The sequence below is a fragment of the Pyxicephalus adspersus genome, chromosome 12, assembly GCF_032062135.1.
Source record: "Pyxicephalus adspersus chromosome 12, UCB_Pads_2.0, whole genome shotgun sequence".
Taxonomy (NCBI): Eukaryota; Metazoa; Chordata; class Amphibia; order Anura; family Pyxicephalidae; genus Pyxicephalus; species Pyxicephalus adspersus.
The window spans coordinates 33,288,620-33,310,308 of NC_092869.1; the positions used below are offsets into that span (position 1 = coordinate 33,288,620).

Sequence of the window (21,689 nt, forward strand, 5' to 3'; positions counted from 1 at the left end):
GTACACACAATAGATACGATCGTTTGAGCGATAGAGGAACTATGTGCACGACAGGAAAGTGAACGAACGTTCGTTCATTACGCATGCTCAGAGCATGGACGATCAACGAACGATCGTACACACGAACGATGTTCAACGATCGTCGTCCAATCCGATCCGCCGGTCCGGTCATTCGTTTCCAATGAGTTTCCTCGTTCGTCGGCGTCGTTGGTTACTTTTTTACGAACGATTTTTTGCCCAATCGATCGTTCGTCGTTCGATTGGAACGATAAAAATTGGAAGTGTGTACACACCTTAAGAATAAAGCAGTTTATTGTTGGGGTTTATATACATTATAAAGCTGTGCTGCAGGGGCAAGGATTGCTTTCCAAAAAAATTGCCCTCCGCCAGCAATAACTGTTTTGTGGTTTGTAGCACTGGCACCATCAACCTCTTTGATTCTTCTAGACCTTGCATCGTCTTCATGGGCCATTGGGTGGTAGGTGGTGATACAAAGCTTCCACTTGCTCTTTGTTGGACTCTGTTGAATATTGCAGATACCAACTGCACGGTGGGTAAAAATGCTAGCGATCAAGTTGTAATTGTTGCAGAAGGTGCGTGTCAAATCTTTGTCTTGTACCCACTACTCCTTTTTTTTTTTTTTTTTTTTTTTTTTTTTTTTACAAGGTTAGTTTCATTTTAAGAATCCTAACAATGATTCATTTCAGGGGAATATTGTGAGGGAAGCATTCTTCTTCTCTTTAAATACATTATTGTGTAATTGAAGTGTTCAGATTGTTTATAGTGTTACTCGCAGCCAGATTTTTATACAAATGATGTCTTTTTCCAGTAAGGTATACATGCTATTTCTTTATTTAGGCCTATATTAGTATTTTCATGCTTACTCCATTATTTTCCCTCCCACACTTGGATTCCTACCAGGTATAAGTATATTTCTGAAGACTAAACAATATACCAAGTATGCTTTATAAGATTTTTCCCTTAAATTATTTTCTCTACTTGAAACAAGCATTTGACTGCAGCCATTTTGTACTTTGTTTGCGCAAAGCCGAGCTGATATATTCAATAAATCTCTGCTTTAATTGAACGTTGCGCTAATATCCCAGAAAATCAAAATTAATAGTCTTGTTGAGTGTATGTTCCCACAAGAGACACAAGATGCTTGTTTGTTGTTGAAGATAACCTATGCAAGGCATTCTCGCTGCACCTGGCTCTGGTTCACAGCTTCACGAAATGGCACCCACCCCATCCCCCATGTTACGCCTGTGTTGCACAGCCTGGTCATGTAGAGATTAGTAGCCGTAATGAAATTCATGAAGTTCCTATTGCTCTTTTGGGACTTGTACATGCTATTGTTCACAGCCTCTCTGGCAGTTCCTTTGCATTTCCCATCCTGTATGATACAAAGCTACCAGGACCTAATAAGCGGGACAAGAGGAATAGAAAACCAGGTTATTCTACATAGCAATACTTAAGGCTATAGTTATTTTTAAAATGAAAGCTGGAATTTGGTTGCAGCATGTTTTGCTTACTTCTAAGTTTAAAGCTAAACACAAGATAAAAATAAAGCACTTTTAGAGATGAAAAAGAGCTTTTTCTGCAATACCCACTACCCTGGGCTTGGCAATTGGCTGTTCAGATTGTGTTTAGGGGTTATAGGAGGATTGTCTGGACCAGCATTTTTCAACCAGAGTTTCTGTAGAGGTTGCTTGGGGTTCCTTGAGCAATGAGAACTTAATGCCTCTCAGGTTTGTATAACAGATACCAGTGATGTTTTTGGCTATCTGTAAGGGTTGCAGCCTTCCCAGTGACCACCACACTAATATATGGTGATTTATGGATATAATTATGGTTCCCTGAAGACCTAAAAATTATCTCAGTGGTTCCCTCATGTAAACAAAAATCTCAAAACGCTGGTCTGGACTGTCCGCTAAACCACCATGGATCTGTGCTAGGAATTTTAGGATGCTGAAAGGACACAGAAAAATAGGTAATTGGGTATTTTGAATACCAATGAGCAGAGATTGTTTCCATGACCTCAAGTTATGGTAATCAACTCAAGGGCAGACCCCATATGATAGGTTGGGTTAGCGATCATAAAGTCATATAGTCATGTACTTTTTTGCCTGTCCGTGTTTTCAATTTAATTAGACTATTGGAAAGAGCTTTAAATATATGGTAATGCATACTGGTCATCTTGGCTTGCTTATTGTAAATGCATGGTCCAGGTATGACCAATTAGGGAATAGGTTTCATTGTTCTAATGTTGACTTTGAGTTCAATGATATTGATGCAATTATTTTTTTTTTTTTACCTTCTGTGTACACCATATATGTAAATTGTTATCTTTTGTTCCTCCCTGGTCCTAATTAATTTAATTGTTTGTTTTCTATACAAATTCAAATAAAAATTATCATTAAAAAAATGTTAATATTGGGAAAATATATCTGAGAGGTTTTTGAGCTGTGCAGCAATTTTCTTGATCTGCAAAAGGCAACAAGTCACAAATTAAATGAATTATTAAGAATGTTCTAATGCTAGCTAGGAAATTTTGCAGACTGCACTAATTACCTTTATATCTGAGATGTACATAAATTGCAGCCGAGGAGTTGAGCAGGATTGTGCAAATGCGTGTGTCAGACCATATACCAAGTCTTAAGTATTTCCTTGAGATACAATCCTTCTACGTATATCTGAGACACAACAAACTGGTCTGAACATGAATACAGCGCTGATATATTAAGTGCACCTAGAGGCCTATATTCCAGTTCTTTGAAAACAAACACACTCTGAGTAAACAAATGTGGTTCTTAAAAATAAATGATATCCAATAAATGATAAAAAAAATCAGAATGACTGGGCTATGATGAATATTGAACAAAACCACTTCCTCTGACACAGATCAAGATACCCGAAAACGGTGAATAAAAAACAGTTGCATCAGTAATAAATACTGAATCAGTTCAGATTCATACCTACGGGATTGTTGCCAGCACTCATTTAAGGTAATTTCTAACCCTTTTTAAAACCTGAGGAGAGATGCCAATTTAGTCATGCTACAGCCACACAGAGCACGTAGACTCCTTCACCCTTTTTTGTTTTTCCTTTCTCCTTTCTCTTTCTTATTCTTACCACCATCTCCCCAGTGTGCCAACTCCATCCTCACCCTTCTCCCTCTTTGCTTACTTGCCCCTAATTATCATTTTATCCCCATTGCCTTCCCCTTTCCGCAATACTGATCTGCCTGATTGCAGATTCTTAAAAGAAGAACGTCCGTTCCGCTTTAAAACCTTGTTATCCACCTGTTGTACAACTTGACAGTTTTCTGTCTTCACTACGTGCCACCCACCCAAAAAAAAGAAATATTGGCTGTAAATGACTTAATGTGTACTTTTCATTTACATAGATCCTCCAATGGTGTTTTTTAAATGTTACCTTTGATGTAACTTTGATAAATAAAGAATTTTTTAATGTGTAGATCACTTAGTCCAGTGATTTGCACACTGATGGAATGCGCGATGGGGAGAAAGATCACAATAGGAGGCTTGGCTGGGGTTCTGGGTCTATCCAATTCTGTCTGAACCTTAGTTAATAAAACCTGATATAGGCTGCAATGTGTGCAGTTAGCAGTATTTGATGTTCCTACTGACCTTCTATCGGTGGGTGCTATGATATATAGAGCAAATTCAAGTACATTTGCACAAGCCCTGGTTTTTCAGTTTAACCTTGCTTTTCAGTGCACATTTTCACTTTCAGTGATTTACTGATCACTTTGCTACCTTTCTTCACCAGGAAAATTACATGTTGTCAGCGGTCCCCAACCGGTGGTCCGCGGGAAAATTTGGGTGGTCTGCGGATCTGTCCCTTGTATGGACGCAACCCACCCATTCTCCCATCGCAGGCTCAGACCTGCTTGCTAAACCAGGTTCTGGCATCATGATGTCACTCTGGGGGAAATTTCCTCTCCTTTGAGTGACACACGGCTCCTAGCGCATGCATGGTCCGGATTCGGTTGATTTAGTGGTTTGTAAGGTCCGAAAGGTTGGCGACCACTGCAATAGATTACTTGCCCCCAGCCCTCTCAGTTGATGAATTTTGTCCTAGGCTCTATCTGGCTGTCCTTTATAGTCAACAATAATCATGCTAGATTTATATTGGCTTCCATACAGATGATTGCTGGTGAGCTCATCTTTTATACACAAGTAGGTTACACCTTTTTGTGGTTCTTCTTTCCTTTTTGTTTTCAGTTCTCCTATTTTGCAAAGCACATTTCCCTTATTATTCCCATTAGACTTTGGCTACTGCAGCTTTTCCATCCAGCTCTGCTCCCTGATGGAACCCGTGGAGCCTTGCCATGAAGACCACGCTCTCTGTAATTGGAGCTGATTATACAGGAGATCGCCTGTCTCCTCTTCCCCGCCTGCACAGCTTTTTGTAGCTGTAGAAATCACTCCATCTCACACTGCTCCTTTTATTAAAAGAGCTCTGTTAGAGATCACATCTAATTTCACTCTGGCACACTGGAAGTACCGGTGAATAAAATAAAAAAAGACTGCCCCTTAGGACTCCACAGTGGCTGTAATAATCGGGAAAAAATTGCCCCCAAGCGTCATTATCGTACTGCTACCTAGTATTGTCTCTCGTCAGTGTACTGCTGTATGAACAGAGGTGTTTTCATGTTTCTTTGTCTTCAGGTTATAATATGGAGACTGCAAGGTCTTACAGGTTAAGCTGCTGCTTAGCAGAACGTAGTTTAGTATTGCTTTACACTACAGAATGAATCTATTACTAAACATCTAGTGGCAAGAACTCCTTTTAGGATCTGCTTATAGTGTATGTAAACCATGCAGATACATTTCTTATATAAAAAAAAATAAAACAAAAACATAATATTCCTTTGAAAGCATTATATCTGATTTAGGATCAGTTAGTATTGTTCTTAGCTGGTCTGAGGACTTCAGAAACCCTTCTTGTATTTATAAAACTGGAAGAGTTGGAGATGCCCAGTAGTCCTAACACTCTTTCTGTCTTCAAGACAATGCTGCTTTTCTATGCACACATTTCAATGAATGTTGTTACCCTAAGAGAGAATGTGTATTACCAATAGGAAGTTAAAATAAAAAATGATATATTCCGAATTAACAGGGTTTTGTGTCCAGTCAGCGGGTCGGGTGTACAGAGCAATCCACTTGGCTATACAGTGCTGTAGGAGTGTCCGAATCAAACGCTGGAAACAACACAATTGTTAATATATTAGCCAGTGAAACACAAGAGTTTACTTTGCATTTAGCAGGTGACCAGATTCTGGATTAAGGACTATATTGTACTAACAATGTACTCCACTATGATAAAACAAGGGCTGCAATCCTTTTATAGGTTTGTGTTCAGGTTCTATGACCTTGTATTTTGAAATGCATTTTTAATTTATTCTTCATGCATTTCGGTTTCTCTCTCTTTATATCTCAGTGGAAATTTCCAAGTCTAGCTTTTCTATTTGTTATCCTTTGCTATCCTCTATTTATTCTCTTCCTGTCTACCCTAATATAGTCTCCTACAGTGCCAGTCCCTGGAGCTCAGCATTCTTATTGTGTCTGATACTTACCAATCTACTAATGCTTTTTTTTTTATTTGTTCACACATCGTCTAAAAATTTTGCTTTTCCAATATTGGAGTAGTCCTCAGGAGCGACCGTAGGACCTTGCCTTTTCTTTCCTGGGCGCCAGTGGAATTAGCGTGACTGGAACGGTGACTTAATGCAATATGACCCCCAGTTGGAGGCAGCGGAGAAGTTTGGTACCCACAGCCTTACTGACATTTTGCAGTAAATACCCTCTGTGCCATGACAGGGCTCACCGTGCCACTAATTATATCTATCCTTCAGTTGTGCGACAGGCCTTGCCGTTTGTTTCTAGTCTGGGTTCTGCATCGTGCAGGCCTTCAAAGCGTTCCACTTCTTCAGTGTATACATCAAAGATTAATTTGTGCAGGCTAATGAGCCTTTAAAAGGCTGGCTGTAAACAGTTTTAGCAAAAGTACTGTGGAGTTCCAAGGGGGGAATGGCACAAAGGCTTCTATTCAAAGTGCAGCTAGGCCACTTTTACCAATGTTTGTCAAGTGCTTTTGCTCTGAGTCCGACTGGCGTCTTCCTCATTGGGGGTTTATTGATGGGATTGCATGTCAGTCAGTGTTGACACAGTGGCCTTTATTTAAATAATAATAAGTTTTTTTTATAGTTCTGTACTCCCTAAGGATATAAAGTACAGAATATGGTAAAATAATCATATGCAGTGTTAATTCCATAGTCTTGATGAAACAAATAAGTCTTTCAATGAAAGAATACTGTGTCTTAGAATAAGATGGGTAGAGACGTCCAGCATTGGAGAAGAGTGCATGCATCTTATAAATTCACAATTCTATGTTCCCTGCTGCCTGATGAGTGGATGATGTGATGGGAAATCCATTAGTTTCATCTGTTATTGGAGTCAATGTCATTCAGCCAAAATTGATCACTTTGATTAATGTACATTAAAGATTGCTTTTGGAACTGAATGCTTTGGATTAAAAGCCCATTGTGTAGCTGGGCTGTACTGTGTCTGAGTGTATGGAGACAGAAAGTAGCAGAAAAGATCAGCAACACCAAGATCTCTTGTATGTTTTTGTTTGTTTTTATTTACACCTGTTAATTATACATTGCTCACACAAACTTAGGCTATATACACATGTCAGATGATTCTCATCCGATAATCGCCTCAGGGCTGATATCGGATGAAAATCTGGCATGTCGTTCACGGATCTGTCCTGGCAGATCCACGAACAAAGAACGATCATAATGAAAGTGAAGGGGAGAGCGCGCAGCGGGGTGCCGCTCTGTTGTGCTCCCCTCCCCTCTCCGTAGAGCTGAACGGCACTGAATGTACAGCACTTGTTCAGGCATCATGTAGCCTAAGGCTGTGTACACACGTTCAGTAAATGTCATTGGAAAGGATCTTTCACGTTTCTTTCCAATGACAAAAGACGGAATGAGTGCTGTACATACAGCACCAATCTGCTCTACGGAGAGGGAGAGAACGACGGAGCGGCGCCCGCTCCGCTCTCTTCCTTTTACTTGTATTATGATCGTTTGTCAATTGTGGATACGCCAGGATAGATCAATAAAGGGCGTTGGAAGAGCGCTGTATACACGCCAGGTTCCCATCCGATACCAGCCCTGAGCTGATTATGGGACAAGAATCTGACGTGTGTATGTATCCTAGATGTCATCAAATTAGGATTTGCAGTCTACCTTAAAACAAAACTTAACCCTGCTTATACTCACTTGTCCCAGTTCCGTCATGGGTCCTGCTATGTTTCTTTTTCTATTCCTCTTCGGCCATCTTGATTGGCCGGTATTAGGTAACTTGTTGGCACCCTTAATTTTTATTTCAATTATCTTGGATTAATGTAGGCCACTCATGCAGTAACTGGTTTGGCATTTCCTATAAATCAGTTTGTGCTGCTGTTCCACACTACAGAAGGTGTTTAGTCCTCCGGTGATGGATTGATAAGACAACATTTCTTGTGAAGAAAGCTGTTGTGAGTGGATAGGTTCAACCCAGCATTTTTTTTTTTAAAGCTGGGTGGGAAGAAGCAGTATTGTGACCCAACTATTCAGTAACCACCCAAAAAAAGCCAGGTGGTTACTGAAAAGTGCCTAGTGGTGCGCCTTGCTAGAAGGGGCTGAGGAGAACACTGGGGTATTATATTTTACAGGGACCTATATGTAACCAGTTGGGTTTAATCCATATGTTCTGCAGTTTTTAGAATGAGAATCTACTAAAAGCATGGTTTGGTGTTTAGTTAACTTGGTGCCTTTCAGAATGCCCCCCTCCCAATGGGTATAGCAAGCACATGAACAGTTAAATATTGCAAATATGTTAAAGCAGGATGCCTGGCAGTGGAGGTTGCATCCTGCCTGCTGTGATTGTGGCACTGATAAATGATTCCCCCCATCCACTGCAGCTTGTGAAAGTTTCATTTGCCAGGGTCTGTGATTTATATCACCTGTTCACAGTCTCCCTGAGCTGGTAAGAATACACTGCCTAGGTGCACGTCTCTCTGCTCAATGTCTGTGTATTCTGTCTGTTCAAACCTAGGGGAGTCAATATGATTCATATCCTCAGATTGCAATAGTGCCACTGAGTCAGACTTCTCGGGTTTTGCTCTCCCAGCTTGTATTCAGTGGCATTCCTTTTTGTACTTCTCATAAAAACTTTGCTGTAAGAGATTATCTCAATTTTACAAGAGCGAGCTATTCAACAAAAGGTCAAAATAGAATTAAAGATGAGCCAGCCAAGCTCTGCACAGTTCAAAGAGACTTAGGCTTGTGGAAGGATCTGAATATTCATTCTTAAATTGTTGTAATTGCAGGGCTTATGTAAGAAAGATTTATAGTAATTTACTCTCCTTACCTTTACTTCCTTTGTAGGCGTCTGATTCTTAAAAAGGTCACCCAAATTCTGGCAGCTACAGCCATGTCAAATACCTGACCTCAATCATTGGCTCCAAGCTCCTGATTGTGCATAACAGAAAGTTCTGTAGTTGTAATGAAAGTATGGAATTTCATATTCTATGGTATTCCATAAAGTCTTTTTAAACAGAATGTATTGCTGTGTGTGTTCTGTTTGAGTTACATCTCCTCACACCCAACTGGTTCACATCCCGAGAGGAAATTCTGGTAACAATTGTACAATTTTTCCAATACTCTTTTACTATTTGCTTCTGTGACAATGCTTAATAGGACAGATATCTATGTATCTACCCATCAGGGACAATTAAAACCTGACAGGGCTTTTAATCCTTCCCTACTTTACAATTCTAAAACAAGAAAAAAAAAAAGAATAATCAAATACATAAAATGACATTTGAAGTACCTTTAAGTTTTTTTTTATTGGAAGGAATTGAGTCATGGGACTTTTTAATTACAAATTTTAGTTTATTTTTCAATTTTTGATTAGTTCATCTCCTGCAACATAAATTTATGACTGAAATGATAGAATTTTATCCAAAGAAAGTAATTTTGGGGAAAAAAATCTTGTTGGTAAAAACAATACTTATGTGACTAACTCAGCCTTTGATTGATTTGCTCAGAACCAACGTAAAAGCTGGGAGGCAATGCAAGATCTTCATTGTTTCAAGCTTTACCGGCCAATGCAATAAAAGAGACATCAATGACAGAGTATTAGCACTCTTTCCGTACACACTCCTTGCTAGTATTTGGATACAGAGTTGCAAATGATTTCCTATTAGTATTCCTAAAAAAAAATAGTGTGATTGCACTCTTTTCTTTTTTGGAATAGTAGACCAGCCATTGCCATAAATTAATGTTTTCCTTTTTCACCATTTATGTACTCCTAAACATTGTATGCGGTGAGTCAGGTATTAGGGCAAGGATTAAAAAAGCACCACTGAAAGCTATTTAGTCTACTCAGACTCTTACACTTGTGGAATGCACAACAGGCGGCAATGTTCCTTAGCTTGAGTCCCACATGCATATCAAAAAGCCAGTATTCATGATCCTTTGGGAATAAATTCTAATTACCGTAGGTCTTCAGCAGAACCCAGCTCTTTGCTGATGCATTTCAGCCATACCTGGCCTTGTTTAGAGCTTGACTGAGAGCCAAGTTCATGTTCTGTGTAAAATATGAATGTTAACTTACTGCGAAAAGACATAATACCATGAGAAAATAATGGTATTCAGGGAAGATAAATGCTCAACAATATAAATGAAGCTTTCTACCTTCTTCAAAAAACCACAAAAAGTGTGAAAGAAAAGCTTGCTTTCTTTCTTTATACTTTATTAGATTCCTCAATATGATTGTTCAACAATATTGTTTTTTTAGTGTAACCAGTCCAGTCTGAAATACAAAGTGCAAATGTAGGGGTGGCTATGGCAGATAATGGTCACCGCTGCCTTGTAGCCAATATGAATGCTGTAAAGTAAAAGTCAATGCATTTGGTTATCTGGAAGTAATTGTAACTAATAATATACACATTTTGAGGGAAATAATTCTTCATCAGGATCTGAGTAACCCATTCTCATTTTTTGATCTTTCCAGTTTTTGGGCTGTTTAAAACAGTAGTAACTTCAGTGCTCAACCCAGACATTCTTTTAAGCAGGCTGGGAAGAAATTGTAGGCGGGTGGAAGCCCCTTTATTGTGACCCATTTCATCAGTAACTACCTGAAAACAGCCGGGTGGTTACTGAAAAGTTCCAGGTGGTGGGGCTGGGGGAGAACACTGAACTTTATAAGTATTGTGGTCCCTCAGTTTAGTCTGCTTTTGGATCCTGTGTGGTATCCCATCCTCCATAGCAGACCTGGGACTGGAAGTTCCTTGGCAGCTAAAAATGGCTTTGCCAAAGATTTGCTTCCTCAAAATGTTTTCTGTGGATTAGCTGATCTGTAACCACATCTTCTAAAGGAAACAGCTCTTTTGGGAATTGTTGAATGTTGATCGTATAGAGGAAAATATTTCCTTTAAAATGTACCATAGAGTATGTTTACTAGAATAAGTGCAGTCTGAAAGAAGCATAAATCTCCACAATAAAGTAATTTGCTTTGTAAGAAACAAGCAAAAAAAAACCCAAAACCGTTTGTTGCTTCCTTTATATCAGTGTTTCTCAACCAGGATTTTATGGAACCATAGGGTTTCCCCAGAGGTTGTGAGGGGTTCCTTGAGCATTGAAACATTTTTGCCTCTCAGGTCAGTTTAGTAGATACCAATGATCTTTTTGGCTGTCTGTAAGGTTGACATTCTTCCCATTTACCAGCAATGTAGAAAGCATTCTTCTCAATGATCACCACACTAATGTACTGTGAACTGTGGATATAGTAATTATAGCATGGGGTTCCCTGAAGACCTGAAAGTCATTTCAAGGTTTCCCCCATGTTAAAGCGGAACTAAAGTTAAAATATAAAAATTACACTTACCTTTTAATCCTGCAGATCCCTCAATGGTGCTGGACCTTCCCTTAATCAGGGCTTGATCTTCATCCCGGACCGGAGGAAGCACCAGGCACCGCCATCATCAATCTTCTCTTCCGTCTTCTACTTGTCTGCAGTCCCCTTATTGTCTTGTGATGGTCCTGAAGCTTTTGATAGTGTATACACTGGAGGGGCAGACACAAAACCAGTTGGCCAGACCAGTATAGAGGACAAAAAGCAAAATTTGGCTATTTGTTGTTGCTACCTAAAACATCCCCTCCTGGAGGTATGTTTTTTAACAGTGAGAATCATTACCTAGGTGTGAAGGAAAGGGTGGAATTGGGTTTTGGCCATGACCTGTTTGACCTTGACCTGTTTTACCATTAGTTCATGAGCATTGCGTTTTCCATTTTTGGTCAGACTACTTCTGCCTATTTTTGTTTCTCCTTCCCATAGGATTTCAGCATTATTTTGATAAAGCATTTATTGTCTAATCTGTAATTATACTATGCACGGCATCCTGCAAAGAATAATGTTGACGATTAAACGGTTATTTGCTGTTTGTGCATGATATTTGTCTGGAAGGTATTGAGCTAAATCCTATTAAGTGGACAACTGCTGGCGTGCTTTATGTCCCAGGTTCTCTAAACACTCATGGAGACTGTTGTACATCCTATTAGAAGCCGCTTCCTATGGCGTTGTTTGGGATGAGCTCATTATGGCTCTGAGTCATCCCCTTTTATGCCTGTAAAAGATGAGAGTGATTTTTGTTTAATTGTTGAATGGGCAAGACTGTATTCTTGGCTTTAATTTGGTCCACGCGATTAATTGCAGAGGGACGCATCTGCAAGAACCGTCTGGTTTCATCTCTTGTTTTCCTGTTGATGATTTTTTTTCTCCTCCCGCACATCCTCAAGGCCGGTTTGCCTTTCCTGTTTTATTTTAATTTAAGAAACTTGGGCAGCCCTTTACTTCGGTGCTTGTGATATTAAACAAGTGTTTTTAATTAAAGATCTGCTTGTTCACGAGCCAATTTATTAAGTTCTTTTGACCTCTCTGCTTGCTGCAAGTAAAAGCAGACCTTAGTGTTTGTTAAAGTCCTTCCTTTGAAATGTTTCACCCCCACAGTGACTAGTGGGATGTTGGCAAATCCATAGGAGCAGTGATTCAGGGCCCCTTTACTCACAGGACTTCTATGAATCATCATCCTTATCTTTAGAAATACACCATGGCTAGGATAAGAATAAGGATAAGTCATAGGGAATTTTATATATGATTTACCATAAAATTTGTCTTGGGGATTGACTTTAAGCAGACCTATGTTTAATGCATTCTTTTTTTGTATTCTAATAATTCTGCTAGCAAACCGTTACAGAAAGGCTGTGAAGAAGATTTTTGGAGATTTGTGGAAGCCTTCAAAGACCGTGAAATTGGTCAAGTGGTCAAATGGCCCCTGATGACTAATGTTCAAGAAGAGTTGGTCAGTTAGCTTTACCAGAATAATAGTAATACTCCTTAAACCTCACTTGTTATGAATAGGTTGCAAATCATACAGCATTGTACAGCACTTCTTATTGTTAAAAATAGTAACCCATAGTGACCAATCAGAACTTATTTATTATTTTAGGATATCGGGTTAAACTGATTGTCACTATAAAAGGTAGCACTCTTTGTTACATAGTCAGTTGAAAAAAGACAAAAGTCCATCAAGTTCAATCACTAGGTAAATGAACATATCCCAGATAAAAACCCTATAGACATAGTTGATCCAGAGGAAGACAAAAAAAATCTAACACATTTGCAGGGGGATTTTTTTTAATATGTGGGGAAAGGGGAGCAAGTGGCAGTTATCCATGCCAAGTGCTTTGCCTGGCTGGAATTCTACCCCTTCCATGGCCATACTGTTACCTTGGCTGAGATGCAATGGTTTACAATCCCAGTCACGGTTTTTGACTGGGGTAATTGCAGTACATTTAAAAGCCTATGTTTTAGTTGCCATGTTGTTTCTCATCATAGGATCCTGCTGCTAAGATGCCAGTATAGAATATAAGTATGAATAAAAGATAAATGCTTGCTCTATCCCTTGCTTTAACCTCTTTAAATGATTCCTCCTATCTCTTGACTTATCACCTATTTTTTCAAATCTTTGTTAACCCCAAAACCTTGTAAATACACTTTTAGGTTAGAAGCTTCTTGGCTTCATTCTATGATATTCTAAAAAGTAAAGAATAGATATTTGAGACTGTTAGATTTAGGTTTCTTTTAGCGCTACAACTTGTGGGGTAAAAATAACAAAGGTCTCCCTATAGAATATACTCAAGGGTAGCTTGATACAAATTCCTATTTCCTACCACAGAACCATGGAGATTTCTCTGGAAATCTTATTTTAATAAATGTGCTATTTTCCTGAGCCAAAGCTATGCAAATGTTGTTTCTAGTATGCAAATTTTAATGTGTCTTTCTGTTGTAAAGTAAATAACATAACAATATGCATGAAGGAAAGACAATTGCCAGGCTGCGTGCCCATTTATGAATCTTGATTTACCGCAAAGCACACAGTCCAGAAAAGCAATTTCATCTCCCGGGTTTCTCTCGTCTGCAGAGGCTCATCCAATGGATCATGCTTAGACTTAACCCCAGCATTTCCAGTAAAGCCATCATTGCAGGATTTTGTTTAAGTTGGATAGCAAGCAAAAATGTTATCATGCATACCATTTTTTGTGGAATATCCATTTCATTATCAGTTTTATGGCGATTGTGAATTTTCATATTCAGATTTATTTGCCAATTTTTTTTTTTTTTTAGCTATCGTACAACTTTGAAACATTTGATACCCCAAGATCCAGTCTCTGTTTTCCAAATCTCTTTTTTCATTCTGACTTGGTGCAGTAAATAGGAGATATCTGGACCTGGAGCTATAGAAAGGCCTATTGGTATCTTAAGGCTTTGCCAGAAGATGATAAAGCAAGGTTAAAATGACATTGACCAGATTATATGGGAAGAATGTTCTTAAATGGACACCATGGGCCTTGGTGTCACCCACAACCTCATCTTTTATTGTCTAAAGAGTTCGGGAGATTTCCCCTTTTCCTTTTCTGTGCAATAAGAAATATTTCAAATGTGAGGGGTAAATCATTTTCGGAGTAGCAATCTATTTCCAAAAAAGTGGTTTTCCATGATGTAAGCTTCTTAAGCAGAATGCAGTATTTATATAAAGATTAAGCAGGAATGCACAATCATCCGATTATGAGTAATTCATTGTTTTGCAATAAGCACTTAATGTAAATTAAATATAATTTGGCAATTTTTGCTTAGCTCAGCAGAGCATAGGTATATGAATAGAGAGGGGAACCAGTGTCCTAATTCTCTGGACCAAGTTTCCCTGGAACCCTAGGGTCCTCTAGAGGTTGCTGGTGGTTCCTCGAGCAATGAGCAGTTTGTGCCTCTCAGATCAGTTTTAAGTGACATCAATGATCTCTTTGGCTATCTGTAATGGAGACATTCTTATCGCTGGCCCTCAATTTAGGAGGCATTCTTCCCAATGGCCACCATGCTAATGTACTGTGATTTGTGGTTATAATAATTATAGCAGGGGGTTCCCTGAAGAACTGGATTTTTTTTCAAAGGTCCCCCCATGTTTAAAAGGTTGATAAAGTCTACTCTGGACACTGCATATCTGGAGGAAGGAGGGGGCATAGTGATCAGCAAATGGTATTCAGACCTTCTGAGGGTGATTGGCTTCTGGCTGTCAGCGTATTTATCAGCGGTCGCAATCCTGAGTCCGTAAATTTAATGGTAAATGAGGTCCAAAAGGTTGGCGACCACTGGTCTATATAACATGGGATTTGTTTTTGGCTCCCTTACTAAGAATGGCCAGACCAAACAGATCCACCAAAAAAGTGGTCTATGTGGCCATCAGTGGACATGGTGTAAATTAAAATGTTTGATTAAAGATAAATGTAGCCAGGTAATTGCCAATTGGAATAACATTTTTTTATTACATTGCTGTATTCCTTTATTTTGAAATACCTTACATTTTTGATTTACTATTATAATAAAATAACATTGCCGGATTTGTTTTTTTCTGTCTTTTGGGATTTTTGCAGTAGACAAATAGAATTGTTTCCAGTTTGTTCCCCCCACATGTCTAGCAGACTACAAGAACCCATTGTATGTAAAATGTCTTTTCCTTAACTTCCTTCCAGATATGTTACTTGATCTCAGCGACCTTCTTCAGGTATGGTATACACTTACAACAGTCTGCTGTTTCTTAACCAGCTTTATCACTGCCAGCTGAGTGTTTCGGGAATAAATGGTTTTTATTGTCAGGATGCTTGACTGTTTCAAGGACGCGGCAACTGCAATGGTTTCACTCCTGGAATACTCCTGATACTTGTATGGACAGAGATAAGCACCTTGCACATACAGCTCTGTTTTAAACTCCCTTTGGGATGTCTGCCAGTACAACTAGATATTAGGGATCAAGATGCGGTTTATGTATCTGCTTTTAGTGGCAGTTTCTTGATCCACGTCTCTGCTACTCAAATGGGAAATTCCAGCTTATACCGTGTTTTCAAACAACGTAAAACGTCCCTGAGCTACCTTTCTGTAATAAACATGTTCTTAACAAAATGAAATTCTAATGGAATAATAGCGCTGCACACTAGAGACCTATGAGTTCCGGTTATCTGCTCATTTTGTGAAAGCGGGACGGGGCAGTTATCGGAACAGCTTTGATCCGTGACATGCCGGGTTCAAGCTACAAACCCGCTTTATACATAAACACATTTTGAAATGAGCTAGGGATGGATTATCTAGAAAAAGAAATGGCATAAAACATGATTCATGCTGGAATTTGTATCTCAGTCTTTAAATGAGGATCTCTGACCAAATCCTCTTTTTTTAATGGATTGTAGAAGGGAATTACCGGTGTCTGATTTTTTTTTTCCTTTTTTTTATTGTGCGCATGGTAGAGGAGATTTGCAAAAATTGAGAGGGGTAAATTCTGCTGTTTAAATTCCATCTAATCAGGGATAAATTTCACTTCTGTTTGATATTAGAACAAGATTTGAGTCATTGCACTCCTACTTTTTAAAGGAAAACCTACAGAAAAATACTGCTACTCCACTTAAAGTGGAACTGTCCCACTTTGAAAAATCCACAATCAGGCAGGTGGTTATTGTAGAAAGGGACAGGTGATGTCCCTTCTGCAATAAGTGCGCTTACCTGCCTAATCGCCAACCAGCTGGGCTGAGCTGCGTATGCAGAGCTAAATATTGGCTGCCAGGGAAACCCAGCAATCCCAGCTTCCCTTGCACATGTTAGGAATAAATTGACTGCTGCTGCTCCATAGGAGTTACGTCAACCCTGCATGGGCAATCAAGATGGCCGAAGATCATTAAAAGGAAGAAAAGAAAAAGAAAGATGGTGGCGCCCTGCAATGGAACAGTGATAGGTGAGTAGCATGGGTTTAGTTCCACTTTAAGTATCAAGATTTGATTTGATAAATATATGTGTAAAGCAGAAAGACCTTAAAAAGTTAGACCAAATATAGGCTTTTAGTACAAAAAAAATGGAGCTAGTAATAATTATGGACTTTATGTACCATTTATCAGCTATCCAAGAATATGGGATGACTGTGTTACCCAGATGAAACACCTGTGCTTGCATAATGCTTTGTGAGCCCTGCCTTGGTGGGACTAAGGACTCCATCCAGGAGGTATGTCCTATGAAGGTCTGGACTCATAGAGGATTGGTTGGAATGAGCTGCATGTTATTTAACCTGGGCAATGAGCAGCAACCAAAATTGGTGAGCCGGTAGTGTACAGCACCAGAGAAGAGGTGTGTATTACAGCTTCTTATTAAAAGTACCAAGCAAATTTAATTTTAGAGGTAAAGGTAGAGCTAGGTTTTAAGGTCAATAAACAGGATGTGTATCATCCGATATTTCATTACAGAAAGGCTCATTCTGGAGCCAGGTGCATGTAGAGAAGGCTGGGAGAGAGATTTCGATTCATCACTATACAAACACAAGCTGCACAGTCATTATTAACCAGACAAAAAAGGTGCTGTTCTCTGCTTATTATTTTAACTTTGTAAACATGTTTCCAGTAAAGACACAAGGGAAACCTGCAAGAAAACACATCACACCAGCCGGGTATCTCAGTGTTGCTTTTACTGGAATATTTCAAGCAGGATGATTTAGGGATTAGCGCGGGTTCACAGATAATATTGTGCCCCAGCTGTTTGCAGAGTCAAATTACTCCTATTACGTGGTTGGTACTATTCACAGCAGATTTATTAGCTACCTGCTTTGTTGTTCAGTATTCTTCCAGTGATCTTATCCTCTGTGATGTCACGGTTATTATTGAACACAGCTGCAGTCATTTTTTGGAAAGCGTAGTACCTTAGCAGATATTACAGATGAAGTTTGTATATAAGTGTCAGGCAGCAATGGCATGGCAGACTGGCATTGGGGGGGGGGGGTACACAAAAACCGAGCTAGAACACTTTTTTTCCAAAATAGTGGCACACAGACATTTGGTAGTTTAAAGCAATGGGTACCGGTATTTTGAATTTTCAGAAAAATTGGATTGCCGATCTCACTGTACATGCCCTTATATGTAAAGTAAAAAGTTTAGTTTAGGTCCGCTTTAAGGTTTTGGATCTCTGGCACACTGACAATTCGGACCCAGAGCATTGGATGACTTGCAATAAAAGGATAACAAAACCACTGTTACTTCTGATAAATGGCACACGTTTTTGCTTGCACCAATATAATAAATGTGCTGACAATAAACAAAACAAAGGCGCTGCAACTGCTAGTAACCCAGAGAAGTGATGGAATACCAGATGTCCTTTTGGAATCTAGGAACAACTACCAATTGAGAGCCATTTCAGGCGGATGGCATTTGAATTGCCTAGAACTATTATACCTTTCCATATTGAGTTTCGGCACCTGGCCTATTCACATTTAGTAATTTTGCATCATTACCTGAAAGTATTATTAAAGCCTGCTTTTAGCCTCCGCACTAGTTCTCAGATTAAGAGCAGAAGGCTCAGTACTTTTCTTTTTTATTTTGAATAGAGTGGGCAAGGATTGGAACTACTATTTGGGGATCGGTTAAGCAACGTACAGAAGTCAAATTTATGTCATTGGAAATGATCCTTTGTGATTGTTTTCAGTGACAGGAGAAAGAATGAGTGCTGTTCTGTTCTATAAGGGTTAGGGTGTTTGTTTAGCCCCCATCTGTGCTTTGCTTTATTTCCACCAGGGCAACTTGATAACCATTGTCAAGGGGAACTCCCCAACTCTGTTTAAGATGAACAGTCATACATGTGTACAGTCCTCCCCTGATGCCATTCATCAGTTATCAGAGATTTATCCTAAATTCCTGTACTGATGAAAGGGATTACCAGAAAATGCAGAAAAATCTGTCCTTACTGTCCAATTATAGGCTAGGGTGCTCCCCAGATCTGTCTTAACTTCAGTATAGTCTGTCTAGGCCCGGGATCTTGCTGTATTGTCTAATGAGAAGGCCTGAATCGCAGCATTGGCTAGCCAAAAATCATATTTTTTTGGCAGCAAACCAGGTTCACATATAACTTACCTGTATATTTATAGGTTTGCCTGGAATTATGCCTTAATGACTAATCCTTTTGAAGCGAATTAAACATTCTTGGCCATTGGCCATTCTTAATATACAGCCAATGCAACAGAAAACTGCATTTATCATGAATAGATCAAATCCAGATGGAAACATATCTCCTTTGAAGGAGAGAGTTCATAATAACATAACAATTTACAATATTGTATGCACTTTATGAATTGGGCACCTGCACAGATAATCAACAAAGGATGCAGATCTGCACATGATGCCCAGGGTAATGGAAATTGTTAGTCAAAAATCACATGGGCATGTGATAGCTGATCATCAGACAAAAACACTTTTTCACAGAAATTGTGCTTAAACATAAAACTTATGAAGTTTAAGCTGTGAATCTTGTGTGACTTTAAAATTCAGCCCATTATATAGGGCCTAAAGTGTTTTGAATAATTCATGAAATATTTGTATGTATGCCAGAATCTATAAATTTATGCTTTTGGGTAAATGTTCTCACCTGGAAAGAATTTGATTTTGTTTAGATTCTTTTAATGTCAGTATAATCTAAGAAACTTTTATTGATGACTTAAGCACGGAATCAAAATTCTGGCGCAGCCGCTTACTGAACACAGTGTACAACCATTTATTTATGTCCTTCATTGGCGAGCATTTTCCTCGTCTCAGCATATCACATATGGCAAGACCACCCTGTTGTTGGCATAATTTATTAATAGCCTATTTAGCCAGTTCTAAATACTACATACAGCTGCTTTGCAGGCCAAGTGCAGGAGGAACTTGCAGCATAACTCTAACTCTAACTTTCTATTAACTGTTTGCCAGCAGCTAAAGTAGATGCATCTTGGTAAAATGCTGGATATAACTTAGGGGTCACCTTTTTGATGCACATGACAACCAGTCATAGGTAAAGATTAATTTTCAAAAGCAAGTTTGGATTTTAAAACATCTGGTTGGTTGATATGTACAGCAGTACTAGTTTTACTGTGGTTATAATGAAGAAATCTTTATAGCTTGCTACATAGCTGCAGGTAGGTGAAGTTAGCCTCATAGAAGATGATTAGACGTTGTATCCAAGAAACTTCCTAAAATGTATATCTTTGTCCATTCCATTGGTGTCCAGAAATTCAGCTCATTTAAGGTATTTGGTATCCTACAGACTAAGGCCTCTTTCACACAAACCTCGGGGTAAGCCATTCCCAGGTGCATTCCCAACAGCAAAACGCACTGCAGGTTAACACTTTTGCATGCATTATCCTAGCATTTGCTGTTTGTTTCTTCCCACAGAGGAGGGAAATCCACTGCACAGCCAGAAGCAATATATTGCTTCCAGGAGGTGGGATAATGCAGCCACAGCACATCTGCAACCATTTGCAAACGTGCACAAAGTGGTTCCCATACAGTTGAAAGGGAGTGGTTAGGACTGCAGCTGTACAATGCTACTGTTCGTGGCAAATTAAAAATGGGAATAAATCATTTGGAGGTGACATGTCTCAGGCTGAGTCATAGAATGGCAGCCAGAGAGCTAACACTCTAAAAAGGAGACCCATATGATTATACCTCCCTTGTATCTTTCTTTTGGAAGTCTTCAGTCTGGTAATCTGACCTTATAATGATTATTATATGATATTATTAAAACGCCAACATACTACACAATGATTTACTTTAAAATAGGCATTGCAAATGACAGATGGATACAGTGAGACTGGAGGAGGATGGGATCCTAGTCAAAAGAGCTTACAATCTAAGAGACTTCTTTTTATTTGCATCTTTCAAGTGTGGGGCTTGAATGGTGAAGACATTTTGCTGATGTGATCATGTCAGCACAGCTTTGTACATCTTTATACTCTGAGTGTAGGGCATTAGGTTGATTGACCCATCAGCACTCCAGGAAGTAGGCTTGTACCTGGGCATCATCCAACTCAAAACAGAACTAGTGTTCAACCTTGTGCAACTCAGTGGGCTTCAACACCAGTGTGTATCACAAGAGCTAAAGTAGACTTGGATTTGATGGAGGAATGTTGGAGGTGAAGTTGAGAATGCCTTTAGGCATTTATTTTTCAGAGTCCCTCAGCGGTATAGAAAATCAGTAAAGGCAGCCACTTTCAGCTGATTCTTTTTTTTTTTGTCTGCTGGACACTTTTTTTTTTTTCTTCTTAAGAAAACCCATATGAGCCTATTTATTAAGATGCACAATAGCCATATAAAACTGTTTACATAATTCAAATTCATAAGAGATTGTTATTTTAGCTTTGCACATGATCGCACGCTGCACAATATTATGAAATAAATATTTTACAGGCAGGGATTATCCATCTAGTGATTTAAATAAACCAGCAAAATCCTTACAGGTTTCAGAAAAGCCTTGGAATCCAGTGAAGGATTGGCTTTTCCCCTGGTGTCCTTTCCATCCCTGAGTAAAAATAATTGCTGTACCATGCCCTTGCAGCCCTGCCCAGATTGTCCATTGCATGCATATTGCAGAGCAGCTGCTACATTTTATTTCAGTCTCCCCAGCTGTCCTGGTAAATGGCATCCCCCTGAGCTCTATTTATTGCTGCCTGGCTTTTTTCTGACAAGTGAAAAGGAACTGCTGGAATGGCAAACATTTAATGAATTTTTACCTCAAAAATAATTAACATTCCTTTAAACTCAACTAGGCATTTTCCTTTTTTACAGGGCACTGTCGTCTTCTTCACTGTCCATGTATTCACTATTCACAAACAATCCCGGCATGTCGCAACCTTTGTATAATGTGTTATAATTAAAAAAAATTTTAAGTCCAAGAAATACAGAATACAATAAATATGTCATGGTAATGATTATTAACCTTACAAAATCAATAAACTAACCCTTTCAGTAGGCTAGCAATGTAGAAATGTCTCTCACAGATTTCATTTAAAGCTCACAGAAGCAAATTCAGCTTTGAAATTGTTAACACATCATTACATTTCTAGCCATGTAAGTACTTGAGTTTCAAGGAAAATAACCTTTCATGATGACAAGTGAAGGGGGAAGGCAAGCAAGTCATGGGTCCATTCATCTATTCAACGGATCCATGAACGACATTAGACCCCACTGTACACGTCAGATTCTCACCCAAGAGCAT

At 39.0% G+C, this 21,689-nt stretch overlaps 1 protein-coding gene across 2 annotated transcripts in view; it reads left to right on the forward strand.

Moving 5' to 3' along the window:
- Nucleotides 1–21,689, forward strand: part of BRF1 (BRF1 general transcription factor IIIB subunit) — a 211,291-nt gene that overhangs the window by 49,369 nt on the left and 140,233 nt on the right. For both annotated transcript variants that reach the window (XM_072428607.1, XM_072428608.1), the window contains one exon: nt 15,167–15,198. In XM_072428607.1, coding sequence (XP_072284708.1) covers nt 15,167–15,198 — 32 coding nt within the window. The remainder of the gene's footprint in view (nt 1–15,166; nt 15,199–21,689) is intronic.